Source organism: Sinocyclocheilus anshuiensis, unplaced genomic scaffold (genome assembly GCF_001515605.1).
Source record: "Sinocyclocheilus anshuiensis isolate Anshui unplaced genomic scaffold, SAMN03320099.WGS_v1.1 scaffold2056, whole genome shotgun sequence".
NCBI classification, from domain to species: Eukaryota; Metazoa; Chordata; class Actinopteri; order Cypriniformes; family Cyprinidae; genus Sinocyclocheilus; species Sinocyclocheilus anshuiensis.
The window spans coordinates 899,806-912,381 of NW_015551026.1; the positions used below are offsets into that span (position 1 = coordinate 899,806).

At 36.9% G+C, this 12,576-nt stretch overlaps 2 protein-coding genes and 1 long non-coding RNA gene across 4 annotated transcripts in view; 2 read left to right on the forward strand and 1 right to left on the reverse strand.

Moving 5' to 3' along the window:
- LOC107661139 (uncharacterized) overlaps positions 1–2,331 on the forward strand; it is a 58,979-nt gene extending 56,648 nt beyond the window's left edge. The window contains exon 3 of the long non-coding RNA XR_001631081.1: positions 2,247–2,331. This is a non-coding gene — a long non-coding RNA (uncharacterized LOC107661139). The remainder of the gene's footprint in view (positions 1–2,246) is intronic.
- sema5ba (sema domain, seven thrombospondin repeats (type 1 and type 1-like), transmembrane domain (TM) and short cytoplasmic domain, (semaphorin) 5Ba) overlaps positions 1–4,078 on the reverse strand; it is a 143,236-nt gene extending 139,158 nt beyond the window's left edge. For both annotated transcript variants that reach the window (XM_016450606.1, XM_016450605.1), the window contains exon 1: positions 3,997–4,078. The gene's annotated coding sequence lies outside the window, so the exon portion shown is untranslated. The remainder of the gene's footprint in view (positions 1–3,996) is intronic.
- A 2,410-nt stretch (positions 4,079–6,488) lies between these two features.
- The window catches only part of LOC107661141 (protein disulfide-isomerase A5-like), a 56,916-nt gene continuing 50,828 nt past the window's right edge, over positions 6,489–12,576 (forward strand). The window contains exon 1 of the mRNA XM_016450609.1: positions 6,489–6,567. Within this exon, the coding sequence (XP_016306095.1) occupies positions 6,502–6,567 (66 nt within the window). The 5' untranslated portion in view covers positions 6,489–6,501. The remainder of the gene's footprint in view (positions 6,568–12,576) is intronic.

Sequence of the window (12,576 nt, forward strand, 5' to 3'; positions counted from 1 at the left end):
AATGTCAGCATACACTGGCAGTTACCTTGCACCCCTCTAAAATGCTTTGAAACAGAGCACTGTGCATACAAAAAGTAAGTTCCAGCTCCTAGGCTGACTTTAGCTTAACACTCAAGAACTAAACATGCAATTTCTCTCTCAAAAGCTAAAAAAAAATTATAATAAAGAGGGTTTTGAATGATGTCGACGCATTAATGGCTCCTTAACTGACTTTACTTAGAAACTCAGGCACAGCACGCACACACACTTTAGCTGGAACATATTAGCAGACCGGTTCTTATGGAAGATATCATTAGGATAATTCAGAAAGATGAATTCTGGGTGCCTTGAGGAGATCTAATATAGAAGTGCTATGATAGAGAAAATGCTTCTTCAGACATTAATGAATGAGTAAAACTGTATTATGAGCATGAAGAATCTGCTGACAGCTTTTCAGAGGGAACTTTATAAATTTATATGACTTTACACCTCTATGGTTCTGTCATCATTCACTCTCATAATGTTCAGAAACTGCGTGGCTTTAATACTTCTGCAGTACACAAGATAGTTTGAAGAATGCTGGTGTACCAAACTGTTTTTGGTTACCAGCTGACTGTTTGACTTCCACACTGACCATTGACTTCCATTGCATGGAAAAATATTACAGGAAAAAAAAAATGTATTACAGTTTTGGAAGGAAATGAGGGTGAGCAAAAGATGACAGAATTTTCAAGTTCAGACAACTCACTAACCCCAAAACAAGAAGACAGACGTACACTTGACATTGACACTCTATTCCATGCAATCATATGTACTGCCAGTCAGATTAAGTTCTTTCCCATTAAACTTTTATCCATACTGTCCCTCTCAAATGATGACTCCACATCAGAAATAATTCACATGGCACATCTTACGCTAAAACTTTGATAAGGGCTACTAAGTCATCACTTCCCAAGCGCTAAAATAATTTATGATGATATCAATTGCAAATGATCAGATTTCCTTGCATTTCCACGTCTCGTTTCTATGGATGTCACTCACTAACCAACATCCAGATGAGGCCACTACTTAATCACTTACAAACTGACAAGCGATCTAATAAGATCATTATACATGAAAACCTACTTTACATTTGAAAAGTGAGGCCTCGTGCACTATGAAAACATATGAATAGACTGACACATGTGGTAGTGGTGGGAGGGGAAGAGCTATATGAATATTAATACTCATACACAAAAGCCCTTAGTCGACCGGTAAACAAACAGCCTCTTTGGTTAAGAGAGACATTCCGAAGCCGCCTCAGGCACACGTAGACAAACACAATAAGCACCAGACTTCCTTCATCATATGAGTGATGACAATCTACTGTGGAGTGTCAGACCTCTGTGAGTGAGTCATACTATAAGGACCCCCTTGAGGTTTTCTCTTGAAATTGATGTTGAAAGCATAGTCTGAACCTATAGAAATCCTGATCAAGAACCCAAGAATAAAGCATCATTAATAAACAACTGAGATGCTTGATCCTAGTGAATCCTCAGCTAAACAAACCCAACATATACATGCTTTTCCAAGAGGCATCCATATAAACATTGCGGTGAGGGGTGTTGTGGTAAGAATAAGTGGACAGACGGTGCTTGACTAGAATAAGTAAGCGTGTGTAAATAAATCTCCAAATCCCCCTGAGGACAGTCAGGCTAAACATACTAAACCAGACCTAATTTATTCTCACTATAAATGAAAGACAATGGGCTCTCAAGGTTTAACAATGGGGAAATATCTTAGGATTCGTTCACTCTACCACTATCAAGGATGAAATTGAGTCTATGGAGGAAAAAAAAAAAAAAAAAGATTTCAGAAACTGGGTCTATGAAAAAACAAAAAAAGGATTTCAAAACAAGCCACACTCGTTCCCAAGAGGAAAAGTTTTTTTTTTCTTTGAGAATATTATACCTGGATCCATAATGATTTTCCTTTCAAGCCCCTTCATTTTCCAAACTAATGTGCTGATCAGTCTTAAATCAAACCTTGATGTTGTCCTGGGAGAGCATGTAAGCTTGCACACCTTGATACATAAAAGTTCTTTGATTTTAGTTTAAAAGAACATCAAATGCATCTATCATTTATCCCTACTTAGCCAACAATGTAAAAATGAAAGGATTGGAACAGATTTGGACCGCTCAATCGTTTGCTTTTGATTAAATAACAGCATTTTCAACAAAGTTGTTGTTACTACTCTGGGATGAACCAAAAGACCTTGATTACGGTAGTTGCTTCAGGTATGTTTGATTGGAGTTAAAGCTCCGCAGGAAGGTAGATTCCAAGATGTAGCGCCCCTGATTTAGATTGTCCCAGGCCAACAGGTGAATTTCCTTCCGTTTGTGTGCTATCAGCCATCTCTTATGAAAGAGTGCATTGGGTACAAGACTCGACACTGCCCCCTACCGTTTTTGACCAGCGCTGCAATCTATGTTCTGTACACCTGCGCTCCGGTTCGCGAAGAGAACTTGAACATCATATGCAAACCAAAATGCAATCGTTTCAGCTCAAACGACAGTGAAAAGTAAAGCGGATTTAAAATTGAGTCAAATTTTAAAACGGATAGGTTTTATCATTGGGAGTGATTAAAACAAAAAATGAAAATTGAGCCACTTAGTGTAACAAAGCCGAAGCACAGATTTGAGCTCATTATAAAAATGCGCGAGGCTGACAATGGAGAGTTAAAACTGCCAAGAAATGTGTCTTGCAGATATGACCCCAAAATAAGTTCAGCTCCCACCTACATGTCCTAAAATATCAGTTAAACTGTCATTAGATGTGACACTGTTTCTGTACTAGGCTACATATTCACATTGCTGACCATAGCACGTAGTAGCCTATTGTAGACTATCTCTGTTTTCATTGCATTGGCGCCTTTGTTTTGTTTTTGTAAAGCGAGCTAAGTTATAGAAAGGCGCAATATAAAAGAAACGTTATTGTTCCTTTTTTTTTTTTTTTTTGCTGTATGTGCCTATGAAAAATATAAGCTGTAGCCTATTAAAAATGTCTTCTTTACATTTCTGAATAACATTGCCCATCATTCACATATCTGACAGCTGACTGGCAGTGTCTTTCAGTGTCAAACATAGTGACTCACGATTGTTTTAAAAATAAATAAGTAAAAAGCTAAATACTGGTTACGGTATTCAAATAACAAATAAAATACGAATAGCCTTTCTGTTAAGGCTTATACAGTTGCGCGAAAACACAACGATATGTAGGTGTAGCTGAGAGAAAACATTTCCTTCCACCTCTTCTGAGAATCTTATTCGCAAATCCTGTGCAAAAGTAGATTAAAAGTAGATTATAAAAAGTAAAAACATGTCCCTCAAATGCCAAACGATGATAAAGGAGAGTGAAATGCAGCGTGTTTTACTGGGAGCTTGAGCGCTTCGATTCCAAAGCAAAATTTCTCGGATCCTGAACAGAACGTGAGCAGCGAGTAAATCCCGTGTCAGGATAAAGGTATACTGTACTGAATACTGTGTTCATATGTAACATTTACCTTTCTTTGATAAAACTGAGAGAAGAGGACTGTTTAAAAGACATAACATTCCCAATAAGGGTTTTGTTATCACCATAAAGAGAGAAAATGTGCCTATAAACCAGGTTTTATTAGATAACCAGGAGTCTTTAATCATTATAAAATCGGGCTACTAAGATTGCTACTCACTGGCAAATGTTTATTAAAAACACAGGCTACTTTGACATCTTTGTATTCCTAATGAAACAAAAATAATTGAAATTATATTACATATGTTTATATTCTTCTCAGATTTACAAATTGTTCTTTTTTACATTTTAAAAAATCACAGAGATTCGCTGAAATGTTGATAGTCAGTATAATCTGGCCGCACAACTCTGGACCACAGAAGTTCAGAAAGTATTTAACAGTATCATCCTGCTCCAAGAACATTAGAGGCGGTTTCTATAAATAACTACATTTAAAGGTGAGGTAATGATATCTGAGAGTGTTTTTACCTTCTGATGTTCTTCCTCTGGGGTAAACTCTACCGTACGTAAAACGCAACGCATAAACCGCAAACTCCGCTTTGCGTAGGTCTCCTGTGCAGTGAACCTCTTTTCTGTGAATGACTTCCACCGATCGACCTGCAGCTGCTTTACTGCGCTGTGCTGGAAAGAGGAGGCTACTACAAACGAATGGGGGTGCAGACTCTGTTAGGAAGCTCCAGCTCAAATGTTTGGCACAGTGGTTGCATTAGCTGTTAAAGCTCGCCTTTTACCTTCTAAATACATTTCTGTAATAGAAACGTTTCTGTTAACCTGTTTCAAATGATCAATAAGACATTGTCATTTGGGATTCAGCAACACCCCTATTTTCAGACTGGATAGTCTGTCCCTAGAATCAGTGAGGTACCATGGCAATTAATTAACTGTTTGGATCTCACAATGTTGCCATAAGTGGCAATATGTCACATAATCATGCTTTGGTTTTGGTGTTGTGCAGTCAATAAACCCTCACAATGTACCATTGTACCGTTGTACAATGGTGTACCATGATACTCACGATGTACCATTGTACCATGTTATATGGGAATGGCATGATACTTTTATATGTGGTACTGAACAATTACCATATTCATATACCACTCATGGTACAGGCTTTTACAGAGTATTTCAAAGAATTATCAAAGAATGTTCAAAAGCACATGGGTTTACAGTGATACCAAATACATCTTAGGGCATCTTTTATAAGTGAAGAAATTGGACTTAGTTAGAAGCAGTGTCAGAAATTAACCAGTACTTGGTGCAAAAATGTCACTAAAAATTATATATATATGAAAATATATGATTATCATGTGGTTATATGGTGAGGGGGAAAAAAACATCCACATTAAGGTAAAAATCATTTCTAGATGGCAAATATTTTCCCTTAAAATTGTATCAATGAAAAATTTAAATTCGTTTTTGAAACTGCTAAGAAGAAATCTCCATTAAGAAGAAGAAGAAGAAGAAAAGTCCATTCCAGACAGATTGCAGATATAGATTATCAAGATTATAGAGAGTTACAGTATAAGAATGAAATAAGTAATTGCAAATTATTTTAATAATGTGACTACTCAATGTTTATTTCCCCTAAATATGTCTAAAGAAGCTGAAAAGCATTTTTGGCCTATTTAGTAGTCCGCATATTTTTTTAAGATTTATAGATTTAGCTTAATAATAAAAAATAGATAGGCCTATAAACATTTAAATTGTCCAACAATATTAACTTTAAATGCATGGTTTATAAATAAACTGCATACTGTGGAATTACATTATAAACACTGCAAGTTGCAATATGCAGCTGGGGGAAGGGACTTTATTAAGAATTAATTATCAATTAAGACAGTTGTGTGGTACCACTGTCACATCCAGGTGGTGGCACTACAGTGTGTCTGACGCATAAGCACGAACAATCCAAATATGATATGATAATTGTTACTATAGGCCTATTATTAAGCGCCTTCCTTACGTAATGAGGCATGAAAACATAAGAAAATACTTATTAATAGGGTAATGAAATAGCAACGCTGAGGAACTACCTTGGAACAATTTGAAAAATAGTCAAGTATTGTTAAATAAAAACGTATAATACGGATACTTCTGACTGCCAGTTAATTAGGCTGCTGATAAATTGCTTTAGTTGGCAACCACTGACTGCAGTTAGGCAAATGACATTATGTGGCAAAAGAATGGTTTATTCTGATTGTTAGAGAGAGCTGTTCATCAATCTGTAGGCCAAAACGGAATATTTTTTGCCAGTGATCAAAGAACATTTACAGTTGTGTCCCTAGTTTTTACTACACCATTTAACATTTACAACATTTATAAAATCTGCTGTGATTTCAGCAAGGTCACACAGGTTATAGTGAGTTCTAGTGCATAGTGTTTTTATGTAATGGTATAATTTTATGCAATTTATATATAATTGTAAATAATTGTGCTTATATTTTCTTTCATATGCATATGTCAGCTTCATGTAAATAAATGATCAGATAATTTTTTTATAATTTTAGGTATGGCCATTTGCTTGCAAAGCCTGAAATGTTTGAATTATATTTTGTACATTAAACATACATTACAATACATTAACATTTTCAGTCTGGCTGTATTTCATTCAATTTAATATACTGTGCTGAAAATAATTTTGAAATTATGCTGTAACTCAATTCATTCAATCATTGAACACCTCAGATTAATCCAAAATAGGCTCATTGCTTTTAGTTTTGAAGCCTGTGTTCAAAAACCAGTGAGTCATTAGACTAGAATGTTATTTCGCCGTTTCTGAATGGCTGATAAATAGGCTAATTCACATGAGCTAAAGTCACACACATTTTAATGAACACATCACAAGAACAAGTTTACGGCCGCCTCAATAAACTACAATTCCGAAGAAACTACATTTCCTCAGAAGCACTGCGTTCATCGGGGATTTGAAGGAATATGGATTGCGCTTGCGTAGCCAGACGTGGCAGCGGCATCATGGCTTCTTGGAACCGATACGGGAGACGTTGGAGACTGATCGAAATGTTCTTATTCCTGTCATTGGTGAGTCTTTAAAAGGAATCTGATAGATCCATATAATCAATAATGTTAAATGCGCATATCGGACAGATGTTTTCTGTCTGACGTAAGACGAAAACGAAAGGAAAAGGGAATGATCTTCTGTCCCTCTTGCAGCAAGCAGTAGCTCAAAGTTGACAGCAGAAGAGAGAGACAGACTCAGATCAATCCGTCTCATTCATCAGTTCTCGTGTCTTGTTTTCGGTGTTTATAGACATGCAGCTGTGTGCTTCACGTGCGTGAACACCGAATGATCCCCATGCAACTGTCTAATGTCAAAAGGATTCACTAATGTCGGTGAAAGGAGATGTATCTGCTATGAAATGTGCTTTTACTTAGGCGTATTGCTTTGATATGAATGTGTCATGTTAGAGGTGTTCTTGAATTACTGTAGAGGTTTTATTTGGGTCAGTGATGTAATGTGATGCTCATTCATTTTGTCCAGATCTATTATGTTATTCAAAAATACTTGAAAAGTGCATTAAATTTGTGCACCTGTTCTATGATGAACGAGTATTCAGTGTCTTAATTAAAAGTCGTTTTGATTTTCATTTTTAGGTGATGTGCAACTATCTGAAAATTGTTTAAAAAATAATAATAAAATAAAGAGAGAAAAAAGACCTTGGAAAAAAACTGTTCATCATAAGTTTTTATTTTATTATTTCTCAAAAACTATAAGAAGTAAAGTGTAGTAAAGTAGTAAGAAGTAAAGTATTATTAATATAGTAATTGCTGAAAGTCTTATCCATCAGATTAAAGTAAATGTAATCAACATGCAAGAAGCCATTTTGTTGTCTTGTATTAAGAAAACCATAAAACACAGAAGACCTTTTGGGCCTTCCATGACTGTGTCATTTAGTTTTTAACTTTTGGGGAAAAAAGGCAGCAATTGGAATTTTTTGTTAACGACCAATGAAGAAACTCCAAGGAAACTTGTTGATATCCATGCATCAGTTTGATGCATGAGAAATATGTTTGGAAACTTTATTGAAAACGATGAGTTAGTTTTTTTACGCTCATGTGTATATTTTTTACTTGGTTATATCAAGTAACCATTGCACTTAACACTTATAGAATCATTAAATCAAAAGTATAATTTAAACTAATATGAGCGTTTTCCAATATGCCAACATGAATACAAATGGAACTTGTTTTAAATTGTATTTTTACTAAATCTGACCCATTATATTGACCCATTTATCAACAACATATGAAGCTATGTGAAACCAGCTGATATTTCTACTTCTCTATTATGATTACATTTGATCATCTTACAGTTTGTGTTCGGGTGTGGCTTATGTTTACAGTAGCAATAACCTTGATCGGAGCGTTTTCTTCTTCTCCGTCTTCCTTGTTCTCCTCTTGATGAACATGACAGAAATTAGCTTGTAATGTTTCAAGCTAATTAACCCACATTTGCTTCAGTTTAAAGTGCATCAACCATGTTCCACAACTGATCTGTGAATCAATGTGGGTTGTGTCCTCAACACCGAACCCTAATAGCCGCTCTGCCACGTCAGTCAACTCTCATTACGCAGGAGCTTTCCTGTCTCACATCCTGTTTTGTGCCTGCCACCGCAAACAAAGGTACTCTCCTGAACTGTTGGGACTTTGTGATGGTTGGGTGGGGGAAGAGAAACCGCTCTCTGCTATCTGTGCTTCCCTCCAGCCCTCACACTTGTCAGAACAATTTATAAAATCTCTTAATCTTGATTACAGGCACCCCACAGCCCATCCCACACTGCTTGGTCCACCAGGATGCTGTGGAGACGGCTAGCTGTACAGTAAACTATTGCGACTCAGTGTGTGAGAACGTTTGACTCATAGATCGACCGTTTCAGTTGTGGAGTCATTTCCTTCTGTTTGTGAATTACCTACGTCACCACATTGCTTGGTCCAGCAGGATGCTGTGTATGGAGACCGCTAACTGTACAGTAAACTATTGTGACTCAGTGTGTGAGAATGTTTGATTCATAGATCGACCGTTTGTGGAGTTGTGAAGTAATTTCCTTCTGTTTGTGAATTACCTATGTCAGCTATGCAGAGCTGAAGCCCCCTGTGTTGTTTTGCTCAGCAGGAAGAAGGTGCGTGTTTGAGGAACGGCACAGTTTATGCTGAATCAGTGAGACCCTAAAACTGGAAATGAGATTTTATTTATTAAGCAGATTTGCGATGCCGGTTGCGCCGTGCATGCTCGATGACAGCTTCCACTGCTGATTAAGCAAGATGTTTTTGCGTTGATGTATGGCATATAATTTTTTGTTTAAATGTTTCCCATGCTGTGCAAAACAAGGTCCACTGCTGAAATGCTGTTGTCCTTGAGCCAAAGATTAATAGCAGGAGTGCTAGCATCCATAAATTATGGTCATATACAACATGCTGGACATAATTGGAATGCTGAGGAATTATATACTGTGCTATAGAAGAGCTTTGCAAATTTAAAACAGTATTTTTGGGGGGGAAAGAGGAATTGGAAATGGACAATATTGTTGAATGAGAATTTGTTTTTTATTGCTAGCTTACCCCCCATGTTGTTCCAAGCTATTTTCTTTCATCTGTGAATTACAGTAGATGATGTTAGGTAGAATGTCAGAGCTTCTGTTTTCCATGCAAGTAAAGTAGATTTGTAAGGTTTATGAAAATTCTGTCGTCCTTTACTCACCCTCAAGTTGTTCAAAATCTGTATGAATTTCTTTCTTCTGCTGAACACGAAAGAAGATATTTTGAAGAATGTGGGTAACCAAACATTTGATGTCCCATTGACTTCAATGGTGTCCCCCCACTCACCCACCAAATACTATGGGAGTCATTGGGGACAACTGACAACTTGGGGGTGAGTAAATGATGAAAGAATTTTTATTTTTGGTTGAGCTATACATTTAAGCTGTAAGACATAAAATAGTCCATATAAATTGGGTGCTTTAATGTGGTGTTCTTCTGAAGTCATATGTGTGATCAATATATTTCATATTTGCTGCATTGTATGTTGGTCATGAGATTTGAGAGTAAATAAATAGATTTTCTATGAATAAGATACATTTTGGTCTGTTCATCACAAAAGATATGGTATGTCTTCAGGAGATATGGATTATTTTATTATATTTTATTGTTGGTTTGGGGTGAGTAAGATTTATTTTTGAAAGTGAGAAATTAATACTTTCAATCAGCAAGGACACTTTAAATTGCTCAAAAGTGACAGTAAAGACTTTTAAGTTGTTACAAAAAAAACACATTTATTTCAAATAAATGCTATTCTTTTGAACTTTCTATTCATCAATGAATCCAGAAAAAATTATCACATTTTTCACAAGAATATTAAGCAGCAGAGTGGTTTCAACATTGATAATAATAAGAAATGTTTCCAAATCAGCATATTACAATGGTTTCTGAAGGATCATGTGACACTTAAGACTGGAGTAATGGCTGCTAAAAATTCAGCTTTGCCATAACATGAATAAATTGCATTTTTAAATATATATTAAAGGGGTCATATGCTGATGCTGCTAAAAAGAACATTATTTGGTGTATTTGGTGTAATGAAATGTGTTTATGCGGTTTAAAGTCTTCACGACATGGCTGCAGCGTCAAAACTACAGTGAGAATAAAAGTTACGCCTTCTTTCTTTGCGTGATTTATTTGGGCGGCGTTATGCAAATCTTCCCACATAGTGAGGTAGATATGTGGGGGCGTGTTAGAACGAGCCGTTTTAGGTAGGTGTGGCTGACTCTGAATTTTTATAAAGAATATCTCTTTGGATTTGAGACTTAGTCTTTGCAACTTTACATATCTTCTTTATGCACCAAGAGCTTGTAACACTCCAAAGAGAAAGGAAAAATTGAAATCGCATCATATGACCCCTTTAAAATAGAAAGCTGTTGCTTTAATTAACTTGGTGAACATAAGAGACAAATCTCAATGAACAGTAGTGTAAATGTTTAATTCCATACCAGACAATGTTTCATTGATATGAAAATATGAGTGCAGACATAGGAGATAAGAAGTTTTTATTGAGTTGAATGTGCTACTATATACTACAGCCTGCTATTAGCCTTGCCAATCTTGTTCTGCTTTATCTACTTTGTTTTAGCAGTTTCTCAATTTATTTAAAAATCGCAGATTTTTTGTGTACATTTTCTGAATGCTTTTTGGGTTAAAGAAGAGATTAATTTAGAAAGAAACTGCAAACCATGTTTCTGTTGTCAGAATTTAAATCTTCTGCATGCTGCTGATATCTGTTGAAGACTTGTTTATTCCCTAGTTAATGATTTGCAGACCATCCGTGTTGAGTTGAAGAGTCCATAAAGAGCTCCTTCAAACAGATTCAGCTCAGACTATGTAGAAAAATGTGTTCCTCCATCACCCCATTCCTTCCCTGCATGTTCTCTTCACTCCCTTGAGCCGTAGCTGCTCATCAGATGAAATAGTGGTGCACAGCGTGTGGTGTTTTTTTTCCAACCTGTTCTGTTCACTTCGCATTGATCGACGGGATGCGATCAGGCCTGTCTCTCAAAGCTGTTCAGTGGATGATAATAACAATCACCGTCTTGTGAAAGAACTGGTATTGTTAGGATAATGCCCACATCGAACACCACTGCTAAGGGAAAGCCAAATTAAAGTCTTTGTAACAGGTACAGGACATGAAGATTGCCAGACAGTAATGGGCCCGCTCTATTGGTCGACTGTCAGGTTTGGACAGAGCGTTTGAAGAATAGGCGGTGCACCAAATAGGGACAGAAACCTGATGGGACTAGACGTAGAACACTGACTCTTTTGTCTCTGAATGGATTTGAATGCTGCAGTCTCTGTGCTGAAATTGTACATTTCCGTTTTAAAGATGGGTAATTTGAGAAAAGATCAGACTTTTACAATGTGCAGACTTTTTCAGTGCTATTAACATTAGTGTCTTTTTTAAAGGGGTCATAGGATAACCATTTTAGATTCTTAATGAAAAGTCTGTAACATAGTTTGGTTAAAATTTCCCAATGGTAGTGTAAAAAACACCCTTTTTACCCTGTCAAAAACAGCTCTTTTCAGATCAAGCCGTTTTTGTAGCATTTTCCTTTAAATGTTAATGAGCTCTGCTGACCCCGCCTCTCTCCTCCGAGCCGCTCTCTGAGGGACTGTTTACTTTAGGCGCATTCATTGTGAAACTAGCTAATTAGCACATTATTAGGAAAGGCGATTTGCAAAGATTCATTACAAAACATTATACTCACTTCTTCTGTAGATGAGGCTGGATCATGAATGATTCGCGCGAACATAGATGCATTTAGGCAGATCGGGGAGCATTCCCTTCAAAAACAAACGTAATCCATTGCGAGTTCAGCGGCTCAGATGTCAGGAGTAAATGACGACTGTAGTGTTGTCAAAAGACCCGGTATTTCGGTACCAAGTCGGTACTAAAAAAATGAAAACGTTACGGTACCAGGAGAATAGTTTAGATTAGTGTTGTCAAAAGACCCAGTATTTCGGTACCAAGTCGGTACTAAAAAAATGAAAACGCTACGGTACCAGGTTTTTTTAAGTACCGGGGGTACCGAGTACCCGGTCAACCCGGTTCTTGAGGCGCTATCCGAAAGCTATCCTCTTCCAGTGTTGCCAAGTCCGCGGTTTTCCCGCGGAATTGGGTTGCTTTAACACTGTTGTCGCGGGTTGTTTTTCATGTCCGCTGGTTGAAAAACGACCCCCTTAACGTGATATTTAGCCCCTGGAATGCGAATTTTACCAGGGGAACCCTGCCAAAACATGCATATTTTATCCCCGGAATGCGATTTTTAACGGGGGACCCCCTCGAAACGCAATTGGGTGGGTTTTGTTGTGAAAACATGGCAACCTCTTCATAAAAGCAGTGGCGACCTCAAGAGGAAACGCATCAAACTAACAAAACACCCCGATCAAGTTCAAGCAGGTAAGTTTCAATTACATTTTTAATATTTAGAGCTTCTGTTATGAATATTATTCCATATTTTAATTTCGGATTGAAATAAACATCGC